Here is a 15,419-nt window from a genome sequence, read left to right on the forward strand (position 1 = left end):
CAACTACCACCCAAATTCAGGTCCCCTTCTGTCCCCACTTCATTCCTGCCTGCCCCCCTCCAGAAATTTCTGCTTATGGCTCTTCAGATAAAAGCCAAACTCCTTAGCACAGCTAACCTGTCTCTTTCTTGCTCCTTCACCCATGTGGCACTGAAGACATGTGCCATAGGGGAGAACAAAGTGTGGGATGTGGGCATTTTCATGGGCATCCTTTCTGAGGAAAACAGTTGCATGTGTTTTGTTTTCTTTTCTTTTCTTGATTTTCACAGCTTTGGGAATGGTGCCACCTCCTGAAAATGTCAGAATGAATTCAGTAAATTTCAAGAACATTCTACAGTGGGTGTCTCCAGCTTTTCCCAAAGGGAATCTGACTTTCACAGCTCAGTATCAAAGGTAGGTCTAGCCTTGCTGCTGGCAGGAAGGCACCAGAGGAGGTGGCCCTAGGCTGGTCACTGGGTTGGGTCACAGGAGAGAAGGAAGTGACTGCTGTCACCATGTGACCATGACAGTCCTCAGGGAGCTTCCCTGCTGGCCTTTTTCTTTCTGTCTGAGAAATTGTTGTGGTCAGTTTTTCCTTTCAAGGCTTTCTTATTAGGATGGTTCATGATCTGACTGTTGATCACAGGGCTGCTAGCAGACATAGGCATTTTATCATGCCTATGTAAACATAATCAGCCACAGTGGTAGTCTCGTATTGGGCAGAATCTAGTTCATTTGTCACAATCGATGTATTTTAAAAGAAAAATGCCACTGCTGTCTGTCATCTCCAGTTATAAGAGTGGCATTGCTAAAAGTCAACAGTATATACGAGTAAGTGGAAGCTACTCAAGAAACTGAGTTATGCAAAGTAGCCAGAAAGACCCTTGTTACCTTATACCACCTGCCCCTCTCCACTGGATTATAACAGCATGCCCCGCTGTTGTGGGGTGCACATAATGTGCATCGTAGGGCTTAGTTACTCTGTGGCTACATCCTGAAATTGAAAGTAAGACAACTACAGGTTGTCAAAAACTCCATTCTCTGACAACAGCAGAGGCTTGAAGGAAGGGTGAACATCACCCTAGATGGTCATCTCAGCAGTGGTCTGAACTCCCTCTACCTGTCCTGCCTGTCAGGAATTCCCTGTGCCCTGGTGAAGGAAGTCCACGCCAGCACTCCCTTGGCAGCCTGCCACCATCCGCCACATGTTGGACTGCAGGTGACACACCTTGACACCAGGTGCAAACAGCAGCAGGAGGCCAAAGGCTGATGAGCCAACACACCTACTTTCGATGTGACTTAGAGACACATGAAGGTAGACGAGTCCTTTAGTGAAGCGGGAGGAAATTTGGTCCCAGATCCCCTTAATCCCACACCTCCGCCCACCCGTCATTTCACACACATCCCCAAAGCCTGCTAAGTCAGAGAAGTAGAAAGATGAGTAAGATAGCCCTTACCTACGTGTGAGTGGTTTTTGGTTTTAGCTTTTTAGTTTGAAATAATTCCAAAACAAGAGAACAATTCAAAATTCAAATATAGTGCAAAGAATTTCCAGATAGCCTACACTCTGATTAACCAATTTTTAGCATTTACCATATTTTCTCTCCCGGCTCCTCTCTCTGTCTCATACATCATGCCCTTTGACCCTTAATATTTCAGTATGTATTTCACAAGAACAAGGGTAGTCTTTTACATCACACAATAAGTTATAAATTCAAGAGCTTTAACCCTGATAACAATACTGTTATCTAATCTACAGTCCAAAGTTCAATTTTGTCAGTTGTCCCAAAAATTGAAGAAGGACCATTCTACTATTTATTTGTTTGTTTTTCTGAGTTAGAGTCTCACTGTCACCCAGGCTGGAGTGCAGTGTCATGCTTACAGCCACCGCAGCCTCAACCTGCTGGGCTCAGGCGATTCTTCTACCTCAGCCTTCCAAGTAGCTGGAACCACGGGCACGTGCCATCACACCTGGCTAATTTTTTGATTTATCATAGAAATGAGGTCTCACCAAGTTGCCCAGGCCGGTCTTGAATCCCTGCACTCAGGCAATCCTCTTGCCTCTGCCTCCCAAAAGGCTGGGATTACAGGTGTGAGCCACCATGCCCAGCTATTTATTTATTTATTATTTTGAGTCAGAGTCTCACTCTGTGACCAAGGCTGGAGTGCAGTGGAACAACCACAGCTCAATGTAGCGCCGAACTCCTAGCTTCAGGCGATCTTTCCACCTCAGCCTCCCCAGTAGCTGGGACTACAGGTGTATACCACCACACCTAGCATTATTTTTATTTTTTATATAAGGTCTCCCTAGTTGCCCAGGCTGATCTTGAACTCCTGGGCTCAAGTGATCCTCCTGCCTCAGCCTTCCTCCCAGAGTGCTAGGATTGCAGGCATGAGTCACTGTGCCCAGCCTGTTTTCTCCTGAGCTACATTTTCTAGTAATGACTGGTTTTATCTTTTCAACTCTGTGTTTTTTCCACTGAACTGGATAGCCACAGGGATGTCACTGTGGAAAACAAACTTCTCTCTCTGTCTCTCTCCCTTGTCATTTATTTTTTGTTGCTCTGTGCCTTGTCTTTTTGCCATCATAGTAGAGTCGCTTGGGGGGGTTCATCTTTTAAGTTAGAGCTCCCAGTGACTTCATGAAAGTGTAGGGGCAGGAGATAGTTATTAACCAGGAGTTCATGCCTGGGTTCCATGTTTCCTCCTCATGGAAGTACAGACCAAGCATGGCACATACTAGAGAAAGCAAACATGTACTGGGCTTATCCTTAGGGAAGAGATTTGATGCCAAGAGATCTGATTACCCTTCTTTGGTGCCACAAAAAATTTGTTTAGAATTTAGCCTGAGCAGCTGCATGGCACAGACTTTCTGTTATATATGTGTATTGAGGTGGAGTGGGCAGAACAGGGGGCACTTTGGAGGATTTATTGGTGATTTTAATATGGAAATATCCAAAAGAATTGGATGTAAACATGGGGAACAGTTCATATGACTATTTGATGAGGAGAGAAATAGTTGTATAGACAGTAAAAATAACTTAGTGAAAGAGAAATTATTGCAAAACAACTTTTAAAATATTACATATGTGCCGGCCAATTGGTGCATTAGGCTCTTTATTTGTTTGTTTATTTATTTATTTATTTGAGTTGGAGTCTCATTCTGTCACCCAGACTGAAGTGCAGTGACATGCTCATGGCCACCGCAGCCTTGACCTGCTAGACTCAGGTGATCCTTCCACTTCAGCCTTCCAAGTAGCTGAAACTACAGGCGCTCACTACCACACCCAGCTAATTTTTTTTATTTATTGTAGAGATGACATCTTGTCAAGTTACCCAGACTAGTCTCGAATCCCTGAGCTCAGGTAATCCTCTCACTTCCACTTCCCGAAATGCTGGAATTACAAGCATGAGCTACCGTGTCCAGCGGTGTATTAGTTTAAATGAAGAAAATTGGCTAGGCCCAGTAGCTAACTCTTGTGATCCCAGCACTTTGGAAAGCTGAAGCAAGAGGATTGCTTGAGGACAGGAAGTCAAGATCAGTCTGGCCAACATAACAAGACTCTGTACAAAAACTTTCAAAAAATTGACCAAGTGGCTGGGCTCGGTGGCTCAGCCTGTAATCCCAGCAATTTGGGAGGCCGTGGCAAGTGGATTGCCTAAGCCTATGGGTTCGAGACCAGCCCAGGCAACTTGGTGAGACCTCATCTCTACAATAAAATAAAAAATTAGCTGGACGTGGTAGCACATGCCTGTAGTTCTGGTTACTTGAAAGGCTGAGGCGGAAGGATCACTGGAGCCCAGCAGGTCGACACTGGGGTGGCCATGAATGTGCCACCATACTCCACCCGGGCAACAGAGTGAGACTCCAACTAAAAAAAAAAAATTAGCCAAGTATGATGGCAAGAGCCTGTAGTCCCAGCTACTAGGGAGGCTGAGGCAGGAAGCTCATTTGAGCTCAGAAGGTCAAGGTTACAGTGAGTTATCATTATACCACTACACTCTAGCCTGGGCAACAGAGCATGACTTCATCTCTAAAAAAATGAAATGAAATGAAGAAGAGAGGGATAGAGGGATGGAAGAAGGGGCGGGCAAAGGGGAGGAAGGAAGAGGGAAAGAAGGGAAGAGACCACATGTGAGACCACCCCCTTAATGAAATGACCCCTAGATCCTTGGATTTTCCAAATGATAGGATGTTAGACAACCATTAATATATGACTTATTGGCAAAATGATTGTGATATATTAAATTTAAAAAGTATATTGTAGGCCAGGCTTGGTGACTCAGCCTGTAATCCCAGCAATTTGGGAGGCTGAGGCATGTGGATTGCCTGAGCCCACGGGTTTGAGACCAGCCCGGGCAGCTTGGCAAGACCTCATCTCTACAATAAATCAAAAAAAGAAGTAGCTGGACATAGTGGCGCACGCCTGTGGTTCTGACTGCTTAGAAGGCTGAAGCAGAAGGATCGCCTGAGCCCACCAGGTCAACGCTGGGGTGGCCATGCCTGCCACTGCACTCCAGCCTGGGCGACAGAGTGAGACTCCAACTCAAAAAAAAAAAAAAAGATTGTAGAGTAATATGATCCCAATTATCTCTACCTACTTGAATTGTTCTGGAATCACTAAAAATGCAGTGAGGTGTGACATGCTTCCTGAAACTATGGGCTCTAAAGTCAAATAAATCTAAATTCATTCAGCTGGGCAGATTTCTTAGGCTCTCCACACCTGACCCCTAAATACTCAATAAATGTTGGCAGTTATTTTTGTCACCATCACCTTTATCGGCACTTCTTTTTTTTTTTTGAGTTGGAGTCTCACTCTGTCACCCAGGCTGGAGTGCAGTGGCACACTCACAGCCACAGCAGCCTCGACCTGCTCGGCTCAGGTGATCCTTCCACCTCAGCCTTCTAAGTAGCTGGAACTACAGGCACGTGCCACCACGCCTGGCTGATTTTTTTATTATTGTAGAGATGAGGTCTCACCAGGTTGCCTAGGTTGGGCTTGAACCCGTGGGCTCAGGCAATCCTTTCACCTCGGCCTCTCAAAGTGCTGGGATTATAGACATAAGCCACCGTGCCCAGCCTATCGGCACTTCTAAAGGCAGCTAAGTTGGCTTTGGCACCTGAATAGTAGATACCTTGCGGGGGCCAGTCAGACAGCCTCCTCACTTTTTGCAGGACGAGAGCCTGGATTTCCTTAGGTTAGGTAAAGCTAATCACATCACTTCTGACCGTTGTGAGGCTAAGTTGTGGGAGACCCTATTTGCGTGGCATCCAGTAGCCATCTCCAAATGTCACTTCCACTTCACGTTTCTGTCATGCTCCCGTTAGTGGTTGCTGTCAGGGCTGGAGTTCTCACTGAGATGGATGGATTGTTTATAATTTTTCTAGGGTAATTGCAATGATGGTCATGATTTGTAGGACAGTACAGTACAGTCATGCATTGCTTACAAGTGATGGGCTTTGAGAAATGTGTGGTAAGGTGATTTTGTCATTGTGTGAACATTGTAGAGTGTATTCACACAAACCTAAATGAAATAGCCTACTACACTCTTAGGCTAGACGGTGTAGCCTATTGCTTCTAGAACACAACCTATACAGCATGTTACTGTACTGAAGACCGTAGGCAGTTGTAATACAATGGTAAGTATTTGTATACAGGTACACCTTGGGAATGTTGCAGACAGGGCACAGGCAGAGTAAATTCAGCATAGATCTTAGGAGCCCTCAGATTTTTCAGAATGGGAAATGAACATTGGTTTCAATTTAAAGTCACCAGCTACATTAACCTCCACAAGAGAATTGTAGAGGCTGTCCTTTACAGTTTGGAAATCAGGCATTGACTTCTCCTTTCTTGCTATGAAAAATGGCATCTTCCAATAGAAAACTATTTTGTGTACATTGAAAATGTTTTGTTTGGTGTAGCAGCTTCCCCAATGATAAGCTAGATCTTCTGGAGAACCACTTAGCAGCAGCTTCTCCATCAGCACTGACTGCTTCACCTTGTACTTTCGTGTTATAGTGACAGCTTCTTTCCTTAAAGCTTATGAACCAACCTCTGCTAGCCTCAAACATTTCTTCTGCAGCTTCTTCACCTCTCTCAACCTTCATACAACTGAAGAGTTAGGGCCTTGCTCCAGGTCAGGCTTTGACTTAAGGGAATGTTGTGGCTAGTTTGATATTCTATCCATATCACTCAGGCTTTCTCCGTGTCAGCAATAAAGCTATTTTGCTTTCTTATCATTAGGGTGTTCACTGGAGTTTCACATTTAACTTCAAGAATTTTCCTTAGCATTCACAACTTGGCTAGCTAGTTGATGCAAGAGGCCTAGCTTCTGGCCTATCTCAGTGTTTGACATCCCCACCTCACTAGGCTTAATCATTTGTAGCTTTTAATTAAAGTGAGAGATGTGTGATTCTTCCTTTCACTTAAACACTTAAAGGCCATCATAGAGTCATTAACTGTCCTAATTTCAATATTGTTGTCTCTCAGGGAATCTCAGGGAATAGAAAAATCCAAGGAGAGGGAGAGAGAGAAAAATGGCTCGTTGATGGAGCAGTCAGAACACACACATTTACCAGTTAAGTTCACCGTCTTATATAGGTGTGATGCATAGTGCCCCAGAATTACAATGGTAATGTCAGAGGTCACTGATCACAGATAACCATAACAGATATCAGGATAATGAAAAAGTCTGAAATATTATGAGATTACCAAAATGTGACACAGAGGCACAAAATCAACACATGCTGTTGGAAAAATGGCACCAAGAGAATTGACACAGGATTGCCTTCAATTCGTAAAACACAGTATCTGTGAACTGCAATAAAGCAAAATGCAATAAAATGAGGTGTGTCTATTTCTAAACACATTTAAACTTAGAAAATGTACAGCAAAATTATGGTATTACGTCTGTGGGACCACCATTGTATATGTGATTCATTGTTGACCAAAACATTATTATACAGTAGCATGTGACTATTAGAAATCATTGTAATGTCCTTATTTTGGTTAATCTGTGTATATCAATATCTCACAAACCATGTACTACTGCTTTCAGAAACATATAACCAAGGAAGGAAGCTTTCTTGGTCAACACATGTTGGAGGGGCATGTGCTTTCCAGAATGTTAAACTCTCTGAGACATTCTGCTTTGAAGATACCTTTTTAAAATATTTTCTAGAGATGAAGTCTCTCTATGTTGCCCAGGCTGATCTTAAACTACTGGGCTCAAGCAGTCCTCTCACCTCAGACTCTTAAAGTGCTGGGATTACAGGCATAGCCACAGCGCCTGGCCTTGAAGACACCTGTTTTTATATTAAACTCAATTTTTTCCCCCAAATTATTTGACCTTGGGATGGATCGTTTTTGAAATGCCTTATGATACCTCAAGGACCATTGAGGTTCCTTTGAACCTGTCCACTAAAGCACAGTTTGAAAAATGCTAATATAAATGATGCATACTGTTCATTAAAACAGATAATTAGGAATTTGCTTCATTTTTCTCTCATTATCTTCCATTAGTCTTTGACAGCAAAGGGAGTAGAACACTGGTCAGCCTCACGGAGAGTGAAGTTAGAACGCTCATGATTTATTTCTTTCTGATTGTATAGTTATAGGACATTCCAAGATATATGCGTGAGGATTGCCTCGACAGAATGTGATTTTTCAACTATTTCCAAGTATGGCTACCACACCTTGAGAGTCAGGGCTGAGTTTGCAAATGAGCATTCCGACTGGGTAAACATCACCTTCTCTCCTGTGGATGACAGTAAGCCTTTTGTTTTCCCTTTTTTGTAACGTCTTCATCTTGCCTTCGTTGTTTCCACATTGGTTGCTTCATCAACAAGAATTCTTTGAAGCTGGGCTCGGTGGCTCAGCCTGTAATCCCGTGCCTTGGGAGGCTGAGGTGAGTGGATTGCCTGAGCCTGAAAGTTCGAAACCCGCCTGGGCAACTTGGTGAGACCTCATCTCTACAATAAATCAAAAAATTAGCTGGATGTGGTAGCACGCGCTTGTAGTTCCAGCTACTTGCAAGGCTGAGGCGGAAGGATCGCCAGAGCCCAGCAGGTCGAGGCTGCGGTGGCCGGGAGCGGCCCACTGCACTCCAGTCTGGGCGACAGAGAGAGACTCCAACTCAAAAAAAAAACAAAAAAAAAAAAAGAATTCTTTGAGGGCCATTGAGCATGCCACTGCGTTCTAGCCAGGATGACGGATTGAGACTCTACCAAAAAAAAAAAAAAGTTCATGGGAGAGACAGGAAAGAATAGGCATATCATCGATAAAATAATTAAATATAAATTTAATAACTTCAGTGCCTTGAGGTTGTGAGTTGGACCCGCAATGTTAATGAGAGGAACTGAAAGGATTCATGTGGTTCAGTTTCTGGGAGGAAGTCAACTTATAACTATGACTTAAAAAAAGAAATGTTACACAATAGGCAAAAGAATGAAGGCAAGTGTAGAGACAGAAGGACCCACAGCAGACAGGTTGCCTGAAACCAAGGACAGAAGGAAGGGTATGGCCGATGGCAGATGGGTTGGGTGAGGCAGGCTGGTCAGCATCAAAAAGAATGTTCGCTGGTTAGATCTGGATGGCTGTGGGACCCATCAGAGGTTATGCACTGAACGTATTTAGAATATCAGGCATTGAAAACTAATTAACCCACTATATAGCAACAAAGAGAGTAAAGAGGATTTAGAGCTACAAGAACCCAATTAACAAAACTGACAACAGTCCTTCAAGTAGTATACAAAGAGAAGCACTAAAATGTCTCTATGTGGGAATGAGTCCCCTTTATGGACTCCCCTCCCCCACTGTGGCTCCCACTCTTACCTCCTCCCTGATAGAGGATGTCTTTCTCCCTTTCCTAATTTTCTCCCAAGCTTGGGCAAAAACCTCTTATTTCTGGAATCAGAAATCATCAAAGTCATACTATTTTTTCTAAAGGTACTTTTATTAAAAACAAAGAAAAAAATAAACACAAAAAAATACGGTTTTTTTTCAATAATCAGAGTACAGACTTCCTCTACGATAATTGATAACTGATTCAACATGTCCTAACTGGTTCCAAATCTTTCCCATCTATGGAAGTTCCCTTTAGAAAGTGAGGTTCAACCGGGCATGGTGGCTCACACCTGTAATCCCAGCACATTGAGAGGCAGAGGTGAGAGGATAGCCTGAGCCCACGGGTTTGAGACCAGCCTGGGCAACATGGCAAGACCTCGTCTCTACAATAAATCAAAACATTAGCTGGGCGTGGTCACGCATGCCTGCTTGGAAGTCTGAGGCGGAGTGATCACCTGAGCCCAGCAGATAGAGGCTGCGGTGGCCTGAGTGTGCCACTGCCCTGCAGCCTGGGTAACAGAGTAAGATTCTGACTCAAAAAATAAAATAGAGAGTGGGGTACAAAATGGTTAAGCTCCCTGTCAAAAGGTCACACAGGTAACAAGACCCAGGCTCCTGCACCCATGCCTTAGCAACTACTACCATCTATTGAATATTAGCCTCTTGAGGTTTATACAGAGTAGTGACAGGAAAATGCTCCAAGATGTCAGGCAGACCTATTTTTCTTTCTTTAGAAAAATATCCAACAAGTTTTCTTGTCTGATTTTCAGACCAGCAGATTCAAATAATAGAAGCAGGTCCACTGAGAGCCCTGAAAAAGTAACTACAGCCAGAGAAAAATACAGGGCATAACTCAAGCACCACAGTTGTCCAGACTATTTATTAATCATTTAATAGTTATTATTGAGCACATTGATGTGCCAGGCACATTCTGAGTACTAAAGCTATAACAGTGAACCAGATAAAATTCCTGCCCTCATAACCATATATTCTAATGAGGAAGACAAATAATAAACAAATAGATACATATTGTATGATAGGTAGTGACTGTGGTTTTCTTTCCTTTTTTTTTTTTTGAGTTAGTCTCTCACTCTGTTGCCCAGGCTGGAGTGCAGTGACATGCTCACAGCCACTGCAACCTTGACCTACTGGGTTCAGGCGATCCTTCCACCTTAGCCTTCCAAGTAGCTGGAACCATAGGCGTGTGCTACCACGCCCAGCTACTTTTTTTTATTTATTGTAGAGACGAGGTGACGCCAAGTTGCCCAGGCTGGTCTCGAACCCCTAAACTCAGGCAGTCCTCTCGCCTCTGCCTCCCAAAGTGCTGGGATTATAGGCATGAACTACCATACCTAGCATGATTGTGATTTTCAAGAAAACTAAAGCAAGATTATAAGACATAACGTGGTAGGAGCCACTCTTACATAGGATGGTAAGATATAGTCTCTCTGGGAGGTGGCATTTGAACAGAGACCTAAATGAAGTGACAGGGCCTGCCACATGAATAGGTAGTAAAAGAGCATTCAGAAGGGAAATAGCCTTAGATTTTGTTGGAAAAATATATGTGGTTAATTATATATGTTATACATTTAAGGGTGGCCACTAAAAATAATAGAAATACCTTCTGTAGCTTACTGCCTAGCAAAGGAAATTAAATTTAAACCAACAGAAATCAGAAAAAAAGAGAAGAAGAAGAAGCCAAAAATAAAAATTTGCAAAGCAGTCTTTACAGAAAACAAGAATATTGTAGTTGGAATAAGTCCCTATGTATCTGAAATCACAATAAACATAAATGGACTAAACTCAATTCATAAAAACAAATGATTATTGGATTTTTTTTAAAAGAAACTAAGTCTAACTATCCTTAGCCACATCAATCAGTGTCGTAGCAATGATACATCAAAGAGCAGTATACTTTGGTAGACTTATTGTTCTGCATGGTTATGAAAAATTAATGCTGAAATGAAGTTTTTAAAATGTGATTTTTGATTGTCATTTTGCTTTGTTCTTGTATTTAGCCATTATTGGACCTCCTGGAATACACGTAGAAGTGCTTGCTGATTCTTTACATATGCGTTTTTTAGCCCCCAAAATTGAGAATGAACATGAAACATGGACCATGAAGAATATTTACAACTCATGGACTTACAATGTGCAATATTGGAAAAATGGTACTGATGAAAAGGTAAGCTTGGCTAATCCCATTTCACATGTAAGTTTCCATGTTCCAAGTTTTGGCCTGAGGCCATTACGACGGAGAGAAAAGGTCAGGAGGCCATCCACGCAGAGTCTTACAAACTGGCAGCACCTTACAAACAGTCCAGAGGATCTAAGGCCTGGTCCTCTGAAAGCCAGGAGCTTCTGAGACTGAGGGATGACTGGTATCTCTGGTTCAAGCCTCCCAGACCCCCAAGGGAAATGCCTAGAATAGACTTTCAGGATGAAGTCTGCACAGTGAGAGCAGACCTTTCTCCCCCTGAAGGGAAGTTGCAGAGGAAGGAGAGCTGAATCAGAATTGTCTGGGGGAACTTGGATTTGGCTGAAGTAGGTGATCAGCAAATGACTACTATCTCATGGCATCAACCCCAGTGTCCCACACGTACTGCAATCAGGAAAGTCCATGGTCACAGAAGCTACTCTACTGGACCCTAGATGAACAGTGTTACATTCTACCTTTCTGACTCCAACTTTCCCCTGTTGCTGCCTTCTTCCTTTAAAAACATGGGCTTGGAGATGAAAGACCCAGTTGGAATAGTTGCCCCTGCCACCTTGAACCTCTGGTCACATTCTTGACCCTAGCTTTCTCAAGTCTCCAAAATGGACATCATAACTTACTTCATTAATAAAATGGGAAAATAGCCTACTTCATAGAATTGTTAGGGAATTTAATAGCATAATGAAAACCATAAACTCATCCCATTGCCTGGAACAATGTATATGTCCAATATGTGAGATGTTCTTCCCTTTATGTAGACTTGTTAAGTTTATTTTTATTCATCCTTAGTCAAGTTTTATTCTTACACTTACCGCTTCTGAGTTGAATGCTATTGGTGGTCCTAAACTGACATATATATGTTATGTAAGTTATATTACGTGTATGTTGTCTCTTCCACATTAAACATTGATTTTATCACTTAATTCTTAGAGTTTGAGAAGAGGGAATCACCATGTTAATCTGAGGAATGATGTAATTAAATTTAAATATACACTGCATAGCCCCCCAAAAAATCTCAAGTAAATACCCCCCCAAAAAATGCTCCATTAAATGATGCAGTGGTCTTAGTTGGTTCCTGATCCTATAACAAAATACCAGAGACTGGGTAATTTATAAACAATAGAAATGTATTTCTCACAGTTCTATAGGCTGGGAAGTCTGAGATCAAGGCACCAGCAGATTCGGTGTCTGGTGTGCACCGGTGCTCTCTGGTTCCATGATGGCACCCGATTACTGTGTCCTCCCTTGGTAGGAGGAAGGGCAAAAGGGCGAATAGTTCCCTTGCTCCATCTTGTGAAGTCACTGATTCCTGAAAGCTCTGCCCTCGTGATTTCATCATTATCTCATGGCCCACCTCCTATGCTATCCCACTAGCAATTAAGTTACAACACGTGAATTTGGGGGGACTCACAATCATTCATCAAATGCAGGTACCTTTGCAAAGCCTTGGAGTACAAAGATGGCTTCCCTCTAGGGGTTAGCAACAGAGTCCAATTAAGGATCCCGTTCCATAGTCACCATGGATGAGTGTCTCCCGCTGCAAGTGTGAATGCAAACCCCACTTTATATTTAGTCTCTTATCTAGAACATGCCCACAGCACAAGTATCTGGTTATTTTAGTCCTCTCACTGACCTGGTTACACATTTGTCCTCTCACTTCGGCTGATTGTGTGGCAGCCTTCAGTGTGACACATCGAGTATGGAAAAGCTAACTGCTCCACGGCTTCTCTCAATGGTGCCTGAGATGTCATCATTACTGGTTTATATGGTTCCCTTCTAGAATGCAGAGATTCCTCAGACAGTGCCAGATTTGGTCTCTTAGCAGGAAGGACTTCTGGAAATCCTTTTTCCCGTTGGGAGAAAGTGAGACAATAAAAGCCAGAAGTTGCCCAGAAGTCAAAGGACAGAAGAAGCTCCACAGGGGACTTGAGATCCCTTCATAGTTGTGCCACCACCTTGACTGCTTACTGCTTATAGTTTGGCCTCTGAGTTTAGTATTGTTAAAAATTGCCTCATAAGGCTTTAGACATCAGACTTCTGGAAATGAAAGCCGGGGGTTGGTTTGGTTTGGTTTGGTTTTGGTTTTTCAATATACTTATTGGAAGTTAAACCATACTCTGGTCAGGTGTGGTGGCTCATGCCTGTAATCCCAGCACTTTGGGAGGCCCAGTCAGGAGGACTGCTTGAGCCCAAGGGTTCAAGACCAGCCTGGGCAGCAGAGCGAGACTTTGTTCAAGAAATCAAAAAATTAGCCAGGTATGGTGGCACATGCCTGTAGTCTCAGCTACTCGGGAGGCTGAGGTAGAAGGATCTCCTGAGCCCAGGAGGTGATGCTGAAGTGAGCAGTGATTGTGCCACTGCTCTCCAGCCTGGGAGACAGTGTGAGATTCAAACTGAATAAAGGAAGGAAAGAAAGGAGGGAGGGAGGGAGGGAGAGAGGGAGGAAGGGAACCATACTCTTCATGTATTTAAGAGGTCTAATCCAATTGTTGACCTCCATGAATTTGGCTTCTCATATGATACACAAATACAGACAAGCAACCAACAATCCCAACCCCAAAGAAAAATAACTAACTGCTAAGGTAAAAAAAAAAAAAAAAAAAAAAAAGAGTCCATGCTCACTTTGTATACTTAGGAATTCCCTTTGTTTTGCCAGGAACCGTTTTGGCTTCTCAGATTCAGAGATATATTAATTATGATATCTTACAGTCAAATTGAACTAAGTCAGTGATGCCCACCCAGAGCAGAAGCAGGCTGTGGTGTGTGCCCTGGAGGTGAGATAGGACATCTGGGGGAGGCAGCCCAAGCCCAGTGGAGAAGTGAGTCAGGAGAGACCCAGGCCCCCAGGATCTATACCATGCGCTTCACTCAGAAAGAAAATCACATTGCATCTTACTGCATATGATTGGTGTATTAGTTTGCTAGGGATGCTGTAACAAATAGCACAGACGCAAGGGCTGAAACAATAGAAACTTATTGTCTAACAGCTCTGAAGGCTGACCGTCTGAGATCAAGGTGTCTATAGGGTCATGCTTCCTCCAAAGGTGCCAGGAATGGATCTGTTCTAGGCTCTCCCCTGGCTTCTGGTGGTTGCTGGCAATTGTCATTCCTTGGCTTATGTAGGCATCACCCCAACCTCTGCCTCCGTCTTCACCTGGCCTTCTCCCTGTGTGCCTGCCTGTCCGTGTCCAGATTTCTTCTTTTTTATAAGAATACTAAGCCGGGCTCAGCGGCTCAGCCTGTCATCCCACGCCTTTGGGAGACTGAGGTGAGTAGATTGCCTGAGCCCGCGGGTTCAAGACCCGCCCGGGCAGCGAGACCTCATCTCTACAATCAATCAAAAAATCAGCCAGGTATGGTGGCGCACGCCTGTAGTTCCGGCTACTCGGAAGGCGGAGGCGGAAGGATCGCCGGAGCCCAGCAGGTCGAGGCTGCGGTGGCTGGGAGCGGCCACTGCACTCCAGTCTGGGCGACAGAGTGAGACTCCAACTCAAAAAAAAAGAATACTAGTCATCTTGGATTAGGGACCCACCCTAATAACCTCCTTTTAAGTGGATGACATCTGTAAAAACCCTCTTTCCAAATAAGGTCACATCCACAGGTACCAGGAGTTAGGACTCCAACATACGAATTTGTGTAGGGCACAGTTCAACCCATTAAAACTGGTTTAATTTTTTTTTAAAAGGAGTGGGATTGTTTGCTTGTCATTTAAGCTATAGAGTTCAGGAAATGAGATGGTTTCTCAGCATCACAGACGATCCTTGCTGTACCCAGGCCATGATCTGGCATACTCTGAAATGAATGGGGAGAAGCACCTGCAACTTACTTCTTCCTATGTTAAGTCTGAAGCGGAGATTATAACTGGAAAGTGTGGGAAGAAAAAAATTTAAAAACGGCCTTCTTTCACTACTGAGTCATGTTCTTATTTTCCCCTTCATTACTAGTTTCATATTACTTCTCAGTATGACTTTGAGGTCCTAAGAAATCTGGAGCCATGGACAACTTACTGTGTTCAAGTTCAAGGGTTTCTTCCTGATTCGAACAAAACCGGGGAATGGACTGAACCTGTCTGTGAGCAAACAAACAATGATGGTAAGTCGTGACAGGCTTCTTGCCTCCACTGAACATAAATAGCATTAAGGTCGAGCATTAAGCCAGAATGCTCCTTAGACATCATTGTATCCTACTCACACTCCAACCCAGTTGAGAAATCTGTATCAACCCCACTGGATCTCCCAGCCCTGACTGATCAACTTCCTGCTGGGAAGGAGACAACCCCTTCTGAGGCAGCTCATTCATCCTAGAACAGAGAGATGGAGGGAAACTTTTTCTGTTCAGGGATCGAAGGTCTGCCTCTTTGAACCCCCCCCCCTTTGCTA

At 43.6% G+C, this 15,419-nt stretch overlaps 1 protein-coding gene across 1 annotated transcript in view; it reads left to right on the top strand.

The window, feature by feature from the left end:
• Positions 1-201: 201 nt before the first annotated feature.
• IL10RB (interleukin 10 receptor subunit beta) overlaps positions 202-15,419 on the top strand; it is a 32,984-nt gene continuing 17,766 nt past the window's right edge. Inside the window, 5 exon segments of the mRNA XM_008066933.1 lie at positions 202-243; positions 245-393; positions 7,592-7,749; positions 10,844-11,010; positions 14,985-15,132. Coding sequence (XP_008065124.1) covers positions 202-243; positions 245-393; positions 7,592-7,749; positions 10,844-11,010; positions 14,985-15,132 — 664 coding nt within the window.

This window comes from Carlito syrichta, unplaced genomic scaffold (assembly GCF_000164805.1).
Source record: "Carlito syrichta isolate Samal-C Ts95f unplaced genomic scaffold, Tarsius_syrichta-2.0.1 Scaffold309198, whole genome shotgun sequence".
In the NCBI taxonomy this organism is placed as follows: Eukaryota; Metazoa; Chordata; class Mammalia; order Primates; family Tarsiidae; genus Carlito; species Carlito syrichta.